This window comes from Hypanus sabinus, chromosome 14, assembly GCF_030144855.1.
Source record: "Hypanus sabinus isolate sHypSab1 chromosome 14, sHypSab1.hap1, whole genome shotgun sequence".
Taxonomy (NCBI): domain Eukaryota; kingdom Metazoa; phylum Chordata; class Chondrichthyes; order Myliobatiformes; family Dasyatidae; genus Hypanus; species Hypanus sabinus.
Window position 1 is genome coordinate 34,108,557 of NC_082719.1, and position 18,823 is coordinate 34,127,379.

Consider the following 18,823-nt stretch of genomic DNA (forward strand, 5'->3'; position numbering starts at 1 on the left):
CTCCGAATTTATCATGTCATGACCTTGTTTGAACTCTCTCAAATTGGGGAAGTGAGACAATGTGCCTTTCTGTAAATCTCTGGCAAGCAACGTCAACTTGCGCTCGAATGCCAAAACATCCTCCAACATGTGCAGGGCTGTACGTCCTTACCCCGTTGAAGAGCTGTGTTCAGCGTGTTCAGGTGCGCTGTCATGTCTACCATGAAGTGTAGCTTTTCCAGCCACTCTGGCTGTTCCAGCTCAGGAAAGGTGAGCCCTTTGCTGCCCAGGAAAGTTTTCACTTCTTCCAGACACGCGACAAAGTGTTTCAGCACCTCCCCTCTGGACAGCCAGCGATAAAAACACGTTGTAGCGGTGTGCTACACGCAGTCAGTAAACTGCAGTCAAAGATAGCTTTATTCGAACTAAACAGCCTTGCTTTTAAGCCTCCCTCAACCCCTCCCCCCCCCATGGGCGCGGATGCTGCAAAAGACACATACTCACAAACCCCCGTAGGCTATCTCCCTTAGCCTGAACGCTGGCTAATTGTGAGCCGGTTCGGATGTGTCAGGAAATGGGTCGCCACAACGTCTTATTTAGATTGTACAAGATCACCATAATCTTCAAATTTAGATTTACATTTCAAAAACTAACAAACTAACATAAAATACATTTTAATTAAATACTGACCATGTAGCGGTGTGCTACACGCAGCGCTAAAATTACGACACGGAGTCGGTAACTGCAGTCGAAGGAAAAAACTTTATTCGAAATCTTCAGCCTCACTTTTAAGCCTCCCTCAACCTGCCCCCCATGGCGCAGAGGCTCCAAAGCTCTGTGCTCGCAAATCCCCGTAGGCTATCTAATTGTGAGTCGGTTCGGATGTGCCAGGAAAAGGGTCGCCACAACCAATTATTTCCCAAAGCAACAGGGAGCCGCAGCACAGACGTAAAAGAGCCACATGTGGCTCCGGAGCCGCGGTTTGCCGACCCCCGGTCTAACGTCACAAAGTTAAGGCAGTCATTTGTTAATTTGCAGCCTCTCATTGGCTTTAAATATAATTTATATAGGTGCCATTTGCTGTAAAAAGCTCTAAATCTGTAAGTAAGCACAGTGTGAAATTGTTAAAACACTAACAGCAGGATCAGCAAATGCTTAATTCTGCTTTGGCACACCAGCCAGATTACATATAGAGGCAATATATGATGTGCAATATCGTCCAAAGCTGCCACACTTGTATCTGATTAATTTATAAATGGCATTGGTGGACAAGTGGGAGCTTGTCTATTATAGGTAGTGTTGAAGAAGTAGGAAGGCTGCAGAAGCGGTCAGATAGATTAGAAGAATGGGTAAAGAAGTGGCAGATGGAATATAGTGTTGGGAAGTGTATGGTGATGCGCTTTGGTAGAAGGAATAAAAGCATAGACTTTTTTTTTCCTAGAAGGGGTGCAAGTTCTAAAATCTTGGTGAAAGGTACTTGGGAGTCCTTGAGCAGGATTCCCTAAAGGCTGAGTTGCTGGAGAGCATGGCAAATGGAATGTTAGCATTCGTTTTGAGAGGACTGGAATGTAAAAACAGAATGTAATGCTATGACTTTATAAGGCACTAGTGAGGCCTCACTTGGAGTATTGTGAGCAGTTTTGGCCCCTTATCTAAGAAGAAATGTTCTGACATTAGTGAGGTTTGTAAGAATTATTGCAAATGAAAGGGTTGTCATATGAGGAGCATTTGATGGCTCTGGGCCTGTACTCCCTGGAATTTAGAATAATGAGAAGGGATCTCAATGAAACCAAATTAATGTTGAAAGGTCTAGATAGAGTGCATGTTGAGAAGATAGTTCCTATAGCTTGGGAGCCTAAGACCAGAGAACACAGCTTCAGTATAGAGGGGCAACCATTTCGAATGGAGATGAGGAGGAATTTCTTTAGCTAGAGGGTCGTGAATCTGTGAATTCATTGCTGCCAGGTGGGTGTGGAGGCCAGTTCATTGGGGGTATTTAAGGCAGAGGTTGATAGGATTTTGATTAGTCAGTGAGTCAAAAGTTTTCGAAGATTCATTTATTATCAAAGCATGTATCCATATTCAGCTCTCAAATTTGTCATCTCCAGACAGCCACGAACATGGAAGCTGTTCAGTGAGAAACATTAAACCCACCCCCCCCCGCACAAAAAAGTGTGGCATCCCAGTACTCCCCCAAAACCCCCTCCCCTGCACAAAACAGAACAGGAACATCAACCTCCCAAACACCTTCCCCTAGCACAACAAAGCAGAAAAGGAATGGGCGATTTAAAAAAAAAACACACACACACAAAATGAGAATCCTAAAGGTTGATTTATACTTGTGCATCGCATCTACACCATAGGTACCATGTACCCTATGCCATACCCTATGGTGACGCGCACCTCTCCAGAAAAGTAATTTACACGTTGTGGCAACGCGGACCGCAACCACTGTGATTGATCCGCTTGGTAGCATTGCATTTCCTCCTAAGTATTTCCGGTTGCTTCTTCACCATGTCTGTAGGCTGTGTGTACACCGATGCAAAATAGATGAACCAGATTGTCAAATCTGCCTGCCGACACACGAAAATGTTTGAAATGCATTTCCTTGTCCATGTCTGTCATGAAGAAACTCAACCCAGTGGCATAGAAACCCCACCGCCAACTAGTGTTTTGGCGCACACCAACGCATGCTCGCTATGGCATAGAGCTATGCAGAAGTGAAAATCGGTTACGGCGTAGGCTGCGGTGTAGCCCATACGCACAAGTATAAATCAGCCTTAAGTCTGAAAAAGTCCACTGTCCCTAAACGCAGTAGTCCAATCCAGAAACACGATACCATCCTATGATATCACCAACATTTGTTGAAAGAGAGGGATACCACACAAGGCAGTGAGGCCTATCTTTCTCCAGCAGTGATCAAAAGGCAGAGAGTCGGCACAGACACTCTCGCTTACCTTTCACATTCGTCTCAATGTCTCAATCTTCTTCAACACTTTAATCGTCGATTAATAGATGCTTTAACCAGTGAAATGGTGTCAAACATTGGCTTGCACCTTGCCTTGAAGTTTCTTCACATTGAGACCGTCCGCATACATGCTCACTTCCCAGAATCTTCTTGGAGACAGCAAAGCGCTGGATCACTGAAACGATCTCCAAACTGTAAATCACTGACTCTAACAGTTCCAGCAACACAGATGTAAAAAAAGTAAAAAATATATTTTCATGAGCCATCTGGAAGATGTTGACCGAGGGAGCATTTGCTGGCATTTTGACTAGAAGTCCACAACCAGTTATGGGGAGAGGGCAGGAGAATAGGGTTGGGAGGGAAAGTGGATCAGCCATGAATAAATGAGAATAGACTCGATGAGCTGATTGGCCTAATTCTGCTCCTTTGTCTTTTGGTCTTATGTTACAGATTCATTGAATGACTATTGAGTATTAGAGCAAGAAAATCATGCTGTAGTTGCATAAAACTTCAGTCAGATTGCACTTGTATTGAGTGCAGTTTTGGTTGCCCTAATATAGGAAGGTTGTGGAGTCTGAAAATGGTGCAGAAGAGGTTTACCAGGACGCTGCCTGGATTAGAGAGTATGATCTATAAGGAAAGGATGGACAGGCTGGAGTTCTTCTTCCTAGAGCATCAGAGGCTGAAGGGAAGTTTTCAAAATTATGAGTGGCTACAATAGGGGGACAGGATCTTTACCCTTATAGGTAGAAATGTCAAATAGCAGAGCAATTGTTTTTACGGTTAGATAGGGGATGTTTAAGGCAATATGAGGAGCAAGTCTTTTTTAACACAGTGAATGGTAGGTGTCTAGAATCGGTTACCAGAGTTTTAGTGGAAGCCGACAGTTGGTGGAGTTTAATTATGTTTTAGATACACTCAGGAATGCATAGGGAATGGAGGAATATGGATGATACACAGGAAGAGGACATTTAGTATAAATTGGCATCAAGATTGGCATAACATCATGGGTCAAATGGGTTGTATTGTGCTATAATGTTCTATGTATGTATTCAACTTGCAGTGGAATTGTTCTGCATAGAGAGAATGCTTCTTTTCAATCTCCCAAGGTCTTATCCCCAATTTGCATGCTTCAAGCAAAGTTGATTTAAGACATTGTGTTCTTGTTCCAAAATACTATATTTTTATTGAAATTGTTTTGGGGGCTCATAAGGATCTGGAGTCTCATTAACGAGCTTGGGTCCTGACAAAGGGTCTCGGCCGGAAACGTCAACAGCGCTTCTCCCTATAGATGCTGCCTGGCCTGCTGTGTTCCTCCAGCATTTTGTGTGTGTTGCTTGAATTTCCAGCATCTGCAGATTTCCTTGTGTTTGGGTATTAGTTTCTCTTAAAATTGAAAAGCACTGGTGACTTTCTTTTAGTGTAGAATTTTCAGCTTGCTTTCTCATCATTTGTCCTCCATAATGCATATAACTATTAGTAGCAGGATACGCTGATATAGGCCAATAAATAGTCTAGCTATTTTTTTAAGGATTTCCTTCTTGATCAAGAGAGCAAGAATGGCCTTCTGGACCAAACAAGGAGACGTTGTGCCAACTTACTATCAGGGCCATTGTTAGCAGCTGATATCCAGGAAACAGTCAAAATAATCTAATCCACAGCATTTTACATTGTCTTCTTTGCATGAAGGACCTCTCATTGTTTACGGGCAGAAGTTCCCACTTGCTTCAAAAAGGCAACAATTATACCAGCGCCTAACAAGAATAATGTGAGCTGCCTTAATGACTATCACCTGTAGCACTCAGATCTACAGTGATGAAATGCTTTAAGAGGTTGGTCAAGAATAGACTGAACTCCTGCCTCAGTAAGGACCTGGACCCATTGCAATTTATCACCACAATAGGTCAACAGCAGATGCAATTTCAATGTTCCTTCACTCGGCTGTAGCCTGCCTGGACCACACAAACACCTATGTCAGGATGCTGTTCATTGACCGTAGCTCAGCATTTAATTGGATAGAAACATAGAAAACCTACAGCACAATACAGGCCTTTCAGCCTACAATGCTGTGCCAAGCATGTCCTTACCTTAGAAATTACCTAGGTTTATCCACAGCCCTCTATTTTCCTGAGCTCCCTGTACCTGTCCAGGAATCTTTTAAAAAACCCTATTGTATCCGCCTTCACCGCCGTCGCCAGCAGCCCATTCCACGCACTCGCCACTCTCTGCATAAAAAACATTAATCCCTGACATCTCCTCTGTACCCAATTCCGAGCACCTTAAAACTGTGCCCTCTTATGCTAGCCATTTCAGCCCTGGGAAAAAGCCTCTGACTATCTACACAATCAGTGCCTCTCATCAACTTATACACCTCTCTAAGGTCACCTCTCATAAAGGCTGAGTTCACTCAACCTATTCTCAAGACATGCTCCCCAATCCAGGCAACATCCTTGTAAATCTCCTCTGCACCCTTTCTATGGTTTCCACATCCTTCCTGTAGTGAGGCGACCAGAACTGAGCACAGTACTCCAAGTGGGGTCTGAGCAGGGTCCTATGCAGCTGCAACATTACCTCTCGGCTCCTAAACTCAGTCCCATGATTGATGAAGGCCAATGCACTGTATGCCTTCTTAACCATAGAGACAGCCTACGTAGCAGCTTTGAGTGTCCTATGGACTCGGACCCCAAGATCCCTCTGATCCTCCACACTGCCAAGAGTCTTACCATTAATACTATATTTTGCCATCATATTTGACCTACCAAGATGAACCACCTCACACTCTGTGTTGAACTCCATTTGCCACTCTCAGCCCAGTTCTGCATCCCATCAATGTCCCGTTGTAACCTCTTAACAGCCTTCCACACTATCCACAACACCCCCAACCTTTGTGTCATCAGCAAATTTACTAACCCATCCCTCCACTTCCTCATCCAGGTCATTTATAAAAATCACGAAGAGAAGGAGTCCCAGAACAGATCCCTGAGGCACAACACTGGTCACCAACCTCCATGCAGAATATGACCCATCTACAACCACTCTTTGCCTTCTGTGGGCAAGCCAATTCTGGATCCACAAAGCAAGGTCCCCATGGATCCCATGCCTCCTTACTTTCTCAATAAGCCTTGCATGGGGTACCTTGTCAAATGCCTTGCTGAAATCCATATAAACTACATCTACTGCTCTACCGTCATCAATGTGTTTAGTCACATCCTCAAAAAATTCAGTCAGGCTCGTAAGGCATGACCTGCCTTTCACAAAGCCATGCTGACTATTCCTAATCATATTATGTCTCTCCATATATTCATAAATCCTGCCTCTCAGGATTTTCTCCATCATCTTTCCAACCACTGAAGTAAGACTCATTGGTCTATAGTTTCCTGGGCTATCTCTACTCCGTTTCTTGAATAATGGAACAATATCTGCAACCCTCCGATCTCTGGAACCTCTCCCATCCCCATTGATGATGCAAAGATCATTGCCAGAGGCTCAGCAATCTCCTCCCTCACCTCCCACAGTAGCCTGGGGTACATCTTGTCCGATCCTGGTGACTTACCCAACTTGATGCTTTCCAAAAGCTCCAGCACATCCTCTTCATCAGTGTCTACATGCTCAAGTTTTTCAGTTTTCTATAAGTCCTTCCTACAATTGCCAAAATCCTTTTTCATAGTAAATACTGAAACAAAGTACTCATTAAGTACCTCTGCTTTCTCCTCCAGTTCTATACACACTTTTCCACTGTCACACTTGATTGGTCCTATTCTCTCACATCTTACCCTCTTGCTGTTCACAATCCTCTAGATCCTCAGCTTCCTAACTGGAAGAGCACAATCTGTGCAGATTGGTGATAACATTTCCTCCTCGCTTACGATCAACAATGGTGCACCTCGGGTGTGTGCTTAGCCCACTGCTCTATATACCCATGACTGTGTGCTTAGGCAAAGCTCAAATACCATCTACAAATTTGCTGATGATACAACCATTGTTGGTAGAATCTCAGGTGGTGACGAGAGGAGTGAGATATGCCAACCAGTGGAGTGGTGTCGCAGCAACAACCTGCCACTCAACGTCAGTATGAGTATGAGTTGATTGTGGATTTTAGGAAGGGTAAGATGAAGGAACACATACCAATCCTCATAGAGGGATCAGAAGTGGAGAGAGTGAGAAGTTCCAAGTTCCTGGGTGTCAAGATCTCTGAGGACCTAACCTGGTCCTAACATATTGATACAGTTAAAAGAAGGCAAGACAGCGACTATAGTTCATTAGGAGTTTGATGAGATTTGGTATGTCAACAAATACACTCAAAAACTTCTATAGATGTACCACGGAGAACATTCTGACAGGCTGCTACATCGTCTGGTATGGTGACGGCTACTGCACAGGACCGAAAGAAGCTGCAGAGGGTTGTAAAATTAGTAGGCTCTATCTTGAGTACTAACCTACGAAGTACTCAGAACATCTTCAAGGAGCGATGTCTCAGAGAGGCAGCTTAAATTATTAAGGACCTCCAGCACCCGTGGCATGCATTTTTCTCACTGTTGCCGTCAGGTAGGAGGTACAGAAGCTTGAAGGCACATACTCAGTGATTCAGGAACAGTTTCTTCCCCTTTGCCATCTGATTCCTAAATGGACACTACCTCACTTTTTTTAATATATATTTCTGTTTTTGCACAATTTTTAATCCATTCAATATATGCATACATTAATTAATTAATTATTATTATTTCTTTTTTCTTCTATATTATGTATAGCATTGAATTGCTGCTGCTTAGTTAACAAATTTTACAACACATGCCAGTGAAAATAAACCTGATTCTGATAACCCTGTGACAGTGTCTGTCAAAATAGTTCCTTCATGCATCCATGACACCTGATTCCACTGAGAAATTACTTGGAAATAAAAATCTGAAGGGCTGAGGTACACTGTGCTCTTGACATCTCAACCACTCTTTGCTGCTCTTCAAGAGCACTGTTCTCTTAAAATTTGGCGTAGTTCTAGAAAGAGCAATGGTTGTGCCTATGAAAGGTCAAATGTTTATTGTAAAAATCTGTTATTTGCTGATGAGTTTTTAAAAAAGGTGCCTTCAATACCATACAGCCCTCATTGCTGGGGGGAAAGCTCCATTCATTGCAGGTTGGCACTTCCATTGTATCCTGGATAATGGACTACCTGACTGGTAGATCACAGTCTGTGTGACTTCAGAGCTGTGTGACAGACATGGCTATAAGCAGCACTGGGGCCCCTTTCCTGTTTACCCTCTATACCTCCGTCTAGATACAACACTGAGTCATGTCATCTGCAGAAATTCTGTGATGACACTGCAATGGTTGTATGTATAAAGGGAGGATGGCAGGATGAATATAGGGCCCTGGTGGAGGACTTTGTCAAATGGTGCAAGCAGAATCATCTGCAGCTCAGCATCAGTAAGACAAAAGAGATGGTGATGGACTTTTAGGAAGACTAAGCCTGCACTGCTCCCTGTTACCATTGTTGTGGATGTGGTGAGGATCTACAAGTACCTGGGGGTGCACTTGGTCAACAGACTTGAGTGGAGCACCAGCACAGAGGCTGTGTACATGAAGGGCGAGAGTCACCTCTACTTCCCGAGGAGACTGAGGTTCTTTGGAGAATTCAGGCCTCTCCTTCTCACGTTCTACCAGTCTGTTGTTGCCAGTTCAGTTTTCTATGTGGTAGTGTGCTGGGGCAATGGCATCAACGTGGAAGATGACACCAGACTCAATAAACTGATTTGAAAGGCTGGCTTTGTTTTCGGAGTCCAACAGGACACACTGGAGACTGTGGTAGAACAAAGGAAAATCCTGGTAATTCTGGACAATGTTTCTCATCCTCTGCATTTCACCTTGGCTGAATGGAGGATCACTGTGAGGAACAGACTTAAGACAACTGTGTTGTTCCAAAGAGCACCATATGAGGTCATTCTTACGGTTGGCTATTAGGCTCTATAATGAGTCACCCTAGAGCTGGGGAAGTGATAACTCCTCCTGTTAGACTGTTTGAAGTAACATTTTTTAATTTATTCTTCCTACTTCTAATATTGTATATCTTTGAACTTGAAATACTACTGTGATACTGTAATTTCCTTTGTTATCAATAAATATCCATAAGATATAGATATAGGAGCAAAATTAGTCTATTCAGCCCATCAAGTCTGCTTTGCCATTCCATTATGGCTGATTTATAATACCTCTCAACCCCATTCTCCTTATCTTCTCTCCGCAACCATTGACACCCCTACTAGTCAAGAACCTATCCACCCCCACATTATATATACCCAGTAGCTTGGGTTCCCACAGCTATTTCACAGAGTCACTACTCCCTGGCTATAAAAATTCCTCTCATTTCAGTTCTAAAGGGAAGTGCTTTTGTTCTGAGGCTGTGCCATCTCGTCTTAGACTCACCCACCATAGGAAGCATCCTCTCCACATCCACTCTATTGAGGCAATTGAGATCCCTCCTCCCTCTTTCTGAACAGTGAATACAGTTCCAGAGCCATCAAATGTTATTCATACATTAACCCTTTCATTCCCTGAGTCATTCTCATCAACCTCCTCTGGACCCTCTCCAATGCAGCACATTTTTTTAAAATAAGGGGACCAAAGCCACAACACAGTTGGTGTGGAAGTGCTGAGGCGAAGAACCTGCTTCATGCTGTATGACTTTATGACAATTGCGAACAGAACTGAGTAATTTGATTTCGTTTTCCTTTGTTTCTGTCATTTTTTTCCTTATTTGCAGGCAGACTTGAGCAGTAACTCTGTCAGCATTTGGCAGACAAGCAGCTGCTACCTCTGTTTGTAAATGGAGGAAGACTAAAGCCCGGTGCTCTAAACTCCCATTCTGCAGCAGAACTTTTAGACCTGAGTCAGAGCAGGTTATTTTATTGTACTATTGTAAGCACTTATTTCAGTTTTAATGATTTCCATTGAATGTATTGCTTTTGTGAAAACAGTGTTATTTTAAAGACTGCTCCTGCAACTGTTTTGCAATCCCCAGGCAGAGCTTGCTGAGCAGGTTTTTTCCCCTGTACCCGGTTTCATGCAAGACTGATGGCATTTTTATTGCCCTGTGATTCAGCACAGTCCTGCTTCTAGTCAGCTTATGGAAAATGGATGATATATTTTTGTGCATCTCATACCAACAACAGTCTCCTGATGTGAAATTCTTATTTTCCACTGAAATATGAAGAGCTGTGGTGTTGTGTACAACTGAACACATTGGGGATTACATTTTTCCATGTCAAATCTTTTTTCTTCCCTTTCTCTGAAAATACTAATTTACATTTGAAACATTATACTCCATTACTTTATCCATTCTTCATGTAAGGTGCTTGAGGCTGAGCAGTAGTAGTTTAGTGTACTTAGCTTGAGTTAGGTAAAAAATAACAAATCACCTTTCTGCTTATGTGCAAGAACTGTAAGTTCTTGTAGTGCTCAGTGTAAGAAAATGCAGGGTGTGTGAAGTAAAAGAATGTTAACCTTCAACAGTTATCAACAAGAGGCAGCTTGCAGGTTTTAACAGATCAGTCATGTTTGTTATTTAGCATTGTAGACATTCTTAGTCCAATTGATACAGATGAAGTTTTTTCTGGCATTTCAAGTTGCAAAGCAAAATTTAACTTCTACCAAAGCCGAAACATGAATTAAATGTCTGAGGTATTTCTTCAGTCAAGGATGTACTAGCATATATTTATAATCTGTAACTTGTACAAATCTAGACTAGAATGGTAGAGCAAAATTTGCTTCAGTGAGTTTCAAAGATTGGAAAGATCTCAATACAGTCTTGATGATAAAATTGTGCTTTTAATCTTAGGTGGATTATGACAACCATGCCCTCTACAAGCATGGAAACAGTGGTCGGAAACAATCTCCAGTACGCATATTTACCAACCTTCTGCCTAAAGCCATCGTATTGCCTGCAGAAGAAGGATACAGGTAGCTCTGTAATTCAAAAATGTCACATACTGAAAATGGTTTGCTATTCTAATATATATATCCTGAATCAGTTAGAGAAACCCTGTTTGATGGTTCCTAAAATAATTGTGTTGGCAGTGAGTAACTATTAAAACCTTTAAGAGGTAGTACTTGGTTTTCAATATATAAAATAATCAGAGGGCATCGAAGCCAATCCCTACCTTATCCTTCCTCTGTAGGTATTTTTCTATGTATTTACATCCACACTTTTGAGTAGTGAGTGCATATTGATTAGCAATGTGAGTTTTAGTTAAACTGAGAGATACACATGTCCATTCTCTCAACTGATTTACTTTACTAGCTTAAACAAGGTAACTGTTACATCATTGGTCAAGCTTGATGGCTCAAAATCACATTTGAATTGACATTCAATACATGATATATAAGGGATGTACACTTGTGTTTTCCTCCATGATATTAGACAATAGGTGCAGAAGTAGACCATTCGGCCCTTCGAACCTGCACCACCATTTTGAGATCATGGCTGATCAACTACTATCAATACCCGGTTCCTGCCTTGTCCCCATATCCCTTGATTCCCCTATCCATAAGATACCTATCTAGCTACTTCTTGAAAGCATCCAGAGAATTGGCCTCCACTACCTTCCGAGGCAGTGCATTCCAGACCTCCACAACTCTCTGGGAGAAGAAGTTTTTCCTTATCTCTGTCCTAAATGACGTACCCCTTATTTTCAAACCATGTCCTCTGGTACTGGACTCTCCCAGCATCTGGAACATATTTCCTGCCTCTATCTTGTCCAATCCCTTAATAATCTTATATCTTTCAATCAGATCCCCTCCCAATCTCCTTAATTCCAGCGTGTACAAGCCCAGTCTCTCTAACCTCTCTGCGTAAGACAGTCCAGACATCCCAGGAATTAACCTTGTGAATCTACGCTGCACTTCCTCTACAGCCAGGATGTCCTTCCTTAACCCTGGAGACCAAAACTGTACACAATACTCCAGGTGTGGTCTCACCAGGGTTCTGTACAAATGCAAGAGGATTTCCTTGCTCTTGTACTCAATTCCTTTTGTAATAAAGGCCAACATTCCATTAGCCTTCTTCACCGCCTGCTGCACTTGCTCATTCACCTTGCTCATAAAAATCAGATCAGCACATGCCCATGTTCTGGAAGAAATTTCTCAGTATTTCCTTCAATGACACGATAATGATTTGCTCCAAGCTGCTGTAATTGTTCGGCATTTCAATGTGCAGGAAGTTTTTTTTAAATTAATAACCAATATACTTTTGAATATCTTTTCCTACATTACCAATCAAGAATATTTTGTTCAACACACACAAAATGCTGGAGGAACTCAGCAGGCCAGGCAACAGCTGTGGGGAAAAAAAAAATCACAGTTGACATTTTGAGCGGAAACCCTTCAGCAGGACTGGAGAGGAAAAGCTGAGGGGTAGATTTGAAAGGTGGGAGGGGGAGAGAGAAATACCAGGCAATAGGTGAAATTTGGAGGGGGAGGAGTGAAGCAAAGAGCTAGGAAATTGATTGGTGAAAGAGACAGAAGGCCATGGAAGAAAGTAGAAAGGGAGAGGGGGCAGGTGCTCCAGAGGGAGGTGATGAGTGGGCAAGGAGATAACGTGAGAGGGGGAAAGTGGATGGGAAATAGTGAGGGGGAGGCATTGCTAGAAGTTTGAGAAATCGATGTTCATGCCATCAGGTTGGAAGCTACCCAAACAGAATATAAGGTGTTGTTCCTCCATCCTAAGTATGGCCTTATCACGACAGTGGAGGACACCATGGATGGACATATTGGAATGGGAAGTGGAGTTAAAATGGGTGGCCACTGGGAGATTCTGCTTGTTCTTGAGGATGGAGCCATATCTTGTTTACAGTCTCAATACCTCCCTCTTTTATTATAGATTAGTAGTTAACATTAATCAAAAAGATAAACCTTCATTTGATAAAGTTGGTAAAATAGTTCCAGCTTAAAAATATGTATCTTGCTGGGCTTTAAGCTGTATTTTAACAAATTCCAGTCTTTTCCCCCAGGTACTGTTCATTTTGTCAGCGGTACATATCCTCAGCAAACAGACACTGTGAAATATGCCAAGCCTGCACATCTAAAGTAAGTTTTTTACTTGTGCTGCACTCAGTTTATGATTCAACAGTTTGTCAGGTTTTGATGATAAAAACTATTTGAAACAAGAATCAAAATGGTCAACAGAAACACCCAGAATGAATTTGATGATGATCTCAGAAATGTCATTAGGTACTTCAAATTCTAGATTTTTATAGTTTGTGAGTCTCGCAACAAAGTGTAAAATTTGGAAATTCAGCTAATTGACTATGTTTAATTGAATACCTTGAATTGGAGGAAGATGAGTTAACCAATGCCTCAGATTAAATTCTTGAAATAATATTTCAAATACTGATGCAGAGAATTTTCTGCATCCTTCTTACATAATCTAAGAATGCACTACTTGAGTAACTTAAAAGATTATTCATTCTTCTTGGGATTGAGGATTGTGCACTTGTACTCCAGTTTTTTGAGGTAGCAGATAAGGCCAAAGCAAAATCTAGAGGTGCTTCCATGGAAGCCTGATGAGGTAGGTGTTTGGAGAGTTTGTCAGGAAGCTTCTTCCACCATTTAGGTTGGGCTTCTTCATGATCTTGGTGCATGTAATCAACGCCATTGCAAGTACCCCTTCTCCATTTTGAATAATCGTGATGGAGATTTCCCAGGAGTTGGGCTATATTGCATGTTTTTTTCCAAGGAAACTTTGAGCACATTCTTGAATTCTATTCTCTGTCAGCTTGGGAAATAGCTTCACAGTGTAAACATCTTAAAATAGTGTTTGTTTCAGAGGACTGGTGTGGACATGCATAATGATGTGGCCTGTGCATTGTAATCTACTGAGTATAAGCAGGTTCTCAATGTTGGTGAATTTGGGTTGGGAGAGGACACAGACACTAGTGTGCATATCCTCATAGCTAAACTGGAGGATTTTGTCAAAGCAGCATTGGTTATATCTTCTTCTGTGCTTTGTCCCAAGTGTCAGGAGCTTGACCAAGAATCCAAGGACAGGGCTATGAGTTTATGCTGGACTTGAAGTCTTGTACTTCATAAGCCATTTTACTCAATTAATTAAAGGCTATGTTGATCCATTGAACATGATGGTGAATTTCATCATGTCTGCATTTTCTGAGCCCCTGAGGAGTGCAAAGTTATCCTTGTTTTCTGGGGGTTTTACTGTGAAACTTCATTATTGGAAGGTGGTATGTTGCCGTGGGGGCAGGTTGGCAGGGACTTTGTCCTACTGACATTGAGTGTAAGGCTATCTGCTCATATACTTAAGTGAACAAGTTAATGATGGTTTGCAGAAGGCAGACATGACATGCTTACATTCTTCCATGCTTCCAAGGCCAGGCTCTGTTCCAGATACTTGAGGTCCTACCCCACTGTGAGCTAAGATTGGGGTCAGGCCTATCAGAGACAAAGAGTCAGCCAATGCCTGTTAGAGAGAACACTTAGATCTTCTCAACTGCAGTTCTGTCCTTGATATGAGTACCCTTAATTCTATCTGTGGCAACCTGCCCATTCAGGCTCTCCTAACTGGCAAGAAATTAAAACAGGCAATATCCCAACTACTTTGTGGCAGCAGATGGTATATCTGCCTAAGTGTAGGATGAAAAGCTACAATCTCATTCTCCGCATTTGGGAAAGGGAGGCTATACCAGGGTGTGAACATCTTCAAGGAAGAGACAAAGCTGGTGATGGTGATTATAGTGGGGCCACCATGCTGTTTGCCACAGGGAGTGTCTCAGTGACCGACGAGCTGCTCTCTGAATTGTGGAATGGATTCTGTCCATCCAGAGGTGCTGTAGATGTGATCTTCATCACATGGGAGCTCCAAGAAGAATGCAGGGAGCAACACTAGCCATTGTGCTTTATCTCTCTTGTGATCACTAAGACTTATGACTCACTTAACCAGGAGGATCTCCAAAATACTCTCTTCAAGTGTGACTGCCCACAGAAACTCATGGAATGGTGCTGGGGCCTGGTAAGGAATATTCTGTGTAGGTTGTATCCCCTAACCTAAGGAGAAATATTCTTACAAAAGATGGAGGGCAGTGTAGGTTGCCCAAGTTGACCCCAGAGATGAAGGCATTGCCCTTTTAAGAGAGATTAAGCAGAAGAATGTGGGGTGCTTGTAAATAGGAGATACAAGATTCCTACAAGGATCTGCAGACATGATTTTCTCCAACTGGAGAGCCCAGAGCAGAGTCACAGGTTCAAAAGTAAGGAGCCAGCCATTCAGGATTAAAATGAGAAAAAACTTCTCTCTCCCAGAGGCTAGTGAATCTGCACAATTCACCCACGACGGAGCTATGTAGGCTCAGTGGCTTAGTATTTCCAAGGCAAGAGAATGATAGACTTTCGATATTAAGGGAATCACAGGTTATGGGCTTAGTGTTGCAAAGTGGTACTGAGGTAAAAGGTCATCTATAATCTCAGATGGTTGATCATGCATGAAGGGTTATATGACTTGCTTTTGTTTGTAATACTCTTTTTCAGCATTTGGCATGCCAAGGCAAATTCTTGTTATCTTGAGTAAATGTCGTTGTATTCCTAGCCTGGGAAGTTCTTTGCTTTTTTTTAACCATTTGCAGTGTCGGCTTGGAACTGAGATGTTTTTCTTCCCTGTAACTGGTGCTTCTTACTTTTGCTTTGTACTTGTCGCCTTCCTTAAGTCGGGTTCCCAGTTTTTGATGTGCTGCCTTCAAGTTTGCACCGAAGACCTTAGAGCCGTGGGCACTTACAAAAGAAAGAATCTGAGCATTTATTCGAAGATATAGGTGCACACCTACTTACCTTCAGAATGATACTGGAAATAGTTTGAAATTGTTGACAGTCACTTTGTGTGGGGATCATGCAAGAATCTTAAAAATAAAATCCCTCAAAAGTAATGTATGGATTGTATGGTTTTAGTTGCCCGAGTTTACTGCATTCAGTTCTGCTTCATTCTTAGATTAATACTGATCTATATTTTCAATAGGATGGAAGGGCATGGAAACACTGCCACATCTGCAGCAAGTGTGTAAAATCATGTGAGTGGAACTCCTTAACCAGCTAATGTATATTAATGTTCAGTTAGTCTTTTTCATTGGTCAACTGGGAATTAAAGCAAAAGAACATTTAGTTCACCAAAGTAACCAGCATGTTGCTTAGGCTGTGGAAGGAAGAAATTGTTCGACTTGCACTCTCCTCCCTTTCATTTGGCGTATTTTCGGATAAATTATGTCGTTTTTATAATCCTGGTGTTTTTTTCCCTGTTCTTGGGACATGAGTGGCACTGTTAAATCCAAATGTATTACCTTTCCGTGGGTGCCATTTAGTGAGTTGCTATTTTGATTAATAATCCAGTAGGGAGGAGAACCTTATAATGTGGCCCTAAAATGTGTTTCAAGTTGATTTCCTTGTCTAGAGTGACAGATACAATTCCTCTTCTATTTCAGCTGAAAAGCCAACTTTACTTAGCAAAGTTAGGAGCCATTCACCCTGTCAGATCTATTTAGACTATCAGCAGAACATTCCATCGATGCCATTCTCTTCCAATTTACCTGTAGCCTATTTTCACATGCCTCACATGCCCATCCATTGCCCTCCGATTTTACATTTACAGTGCTGAGTTGCCGATCAGCATGACTTTGGCATATGGGAGGAAACCAGGACATCTACCAGAAAACACATGGTCATGGGGAGAATATGCAAGTTCCACACAGGCCACACCTGAGGTCAGGATTAATTATATCTTTCTGGTGCTAATAGTGCTAATCACTGCAGTTGCTTTGGTGCAATAACAAAGATGTTGGTATTGCTAAATGGATAATCTAAAAGGATACAAAGGAATGGGGTTCCACTATAATCTCTATAAGGATGAATTGCAACCAATTATAATACAATATAGTAAAGGGATCTTCTATTTCTTTTTAAATTTGAATTTTCAAAGAAGTACAGATAGATATTGATCTGAGAACTGATATTTTTTAGCTTGGTTTCACTGTGAAACCTGCAGACGTTGTGTCCTAAAGGATCATTCTTGTGGTGTGGCTGAAAGTGGATGCTTTATCTGTGGAAGTACTGAGCATAAGCGCAGAGAATGCCTTGAATCAGCATTGCAAAACAAGATCACGTGAGTGATAGCATTGAATGCAAAACCTTAACTGTTTAAAGGAATATTAAATTCTTCCCTGTTCTCCTAGTTACAATCTGATAACTGCATGATTGTGTTGAACAGAACCAATAAGTGAACATTGATTTATTCAATTTTAGGTAATTTTGCCCCCTCTCTCCTATCTCTCTTTCCATTCCCTATTCCAGTTATCCTCTTGCTCATCACCTCTCTTTGGTTCCCCTTGTCCTTCCCTTTCTTCTATAGTCCATTCTTCTCTCCTATCAGATTCCTCCTTCTTCAGCTCTTTATCTCTTCCACCTATCACCTCCCAGCTTCTTACTTAATCCTCTCTTTCTCACTGACCCACCTTCTTCTCACCTGGTCTCACCTATCAGCTGCCAGCTAGTACTCCTTCCCCTCCCCCTCCTCCTTATTCTAGCTTCTGCTCCCTTCTTTTCCAGTCCGAATGAAGGATCTCTGCCTGAAACGTCAACTATTTAAGCCCCTACCGACTCAACGAGTTCCTCCTGCATTTTGTGTGTACTGTTTAAGATTTCCAGCATCTGCAGAATCTCTTGGGTTCATAAGTGTTGCCTCTTATTTTTAAAGGTTTAGTAGTTTATCACAAAGATCATAAGAAGATGAGGTTTACTAATTCCTATATCTACACCACTGATCTATATCTCTTTCTCCATTGCCCAACCCCCTTCATTGTTCCTCTCAGTTTGTCAAGCTTTATTATTCCTCTTTTGTATATTTCTACATAATTTATATAAACAGAACACTCAAGATGATCTAACACACATCCTTTGGACTATCTACTACCTACATCATACCAAATGGATAAATGGCCCCTGAGCGTTACTATTGCTTTCTTAATCCTTCGCAATTTCTTGGTTGCTGCACCTTATTTAATACAACCTACTTTCATTTTCACAAATTTCTTATGTGACAACCCACCTTATTAAATCTGTCCTGATCATCTTTTCCCTGCACTTTGCCTCAGAAATTTGAATAACAAGTCTATATCTGCTCTGTTCAATTAACTTGATTTATGAATGACTACTACCACAATGAACAATTATTGTTCCAGAGCCAGCCTCTAATTTTTTTTGATTATCACTGTTAATGCCTCATGGTGAATTTCCTTTTAATTCTATCCATGGCAATGTTACTGTTTTCCTTTGACTCTGAAGAATTCCATGGAATCCCTTTTTCCCTGTGGGTCAGATCCCTTGCAATCCAACTCCCTGGGTATAATTTTCACGGACCTATGATTTCTATTTGCTGTGATTCTGGCCCAGTCATTTAATCTACAAGGTGTTTGTAAATGTAACACAATCAAATAACATCATCAAAGCTAGAAAATCCAGCAACATATTCATATTGGGATGCAGCATTATGCTCCCAGTTTACCAAACCTATGATAGAACAAGGCATGTCCTCTGAACAGCCTACAGGTCCACCTTCTTTAAAAACAACTGCAAAAACCTTATGTGAAATACTTAATAAGCATTTTATACTCTTACACCATGTTAAAGTAAAAGGTATCCTTTTTTTATCTTGAAGTCATCCTACTTCTTAACACTAAAAATAATTGGTTTAAATGTGTTCACTTTTAAATAGGACACACACGAGTCTTCCTTCATATGTTTTAGTTGTCCTTTTTGGTTTCTTTTAGTTCCATACAAACATTACTAGTGCATTGAATGGTTCAACATTATTCTTCTACATTCTTTGCATATTAAGTA

The 18,823-nt window shown here is 41.6% G+C and overlaps 1 protein-coding gene across 3 annotated transcripts in view; it reads left to right on the forward strand.

Annotated features, from left to right (window-relative positions):
- Positions 1 to 18,823, forward strand: part of zcchc4 (zinc finger, CCHC domain containing 4) — an 86,009-nt gene that overhangs the window by 58,558 nt on the left and 8,628 nt on the right. For 2 of the 3 annotated variants that reach the window (XM_059988985.1, XM_059988987.1), the window contains 4 exons: positions 10,776 to 10,897; positions 12,946 to 13,021; positions 15,954 to 16,005; positions 16,949 to 17,090. In XM_059988985.1, coding sequence (XP_059844968.1) covers positions 10,776 to 10,897; positions 12,946 to 13,021; positions 15,954 to 16,005; positions 16,949 to 17,090 — 392 coding nt within the window. Of the gene's footprint in view, positions 1 to 10,775; positions 10,898 to 12,945; positions 13,022 to 15,953; positions 16,006 to 16,580; positions 16,693 to 16,948; positions 17,091 to 18,823 lie in introns of those variants that run through there. The other variant, XR_009515639.1, reaches the window with a different exon arrangement.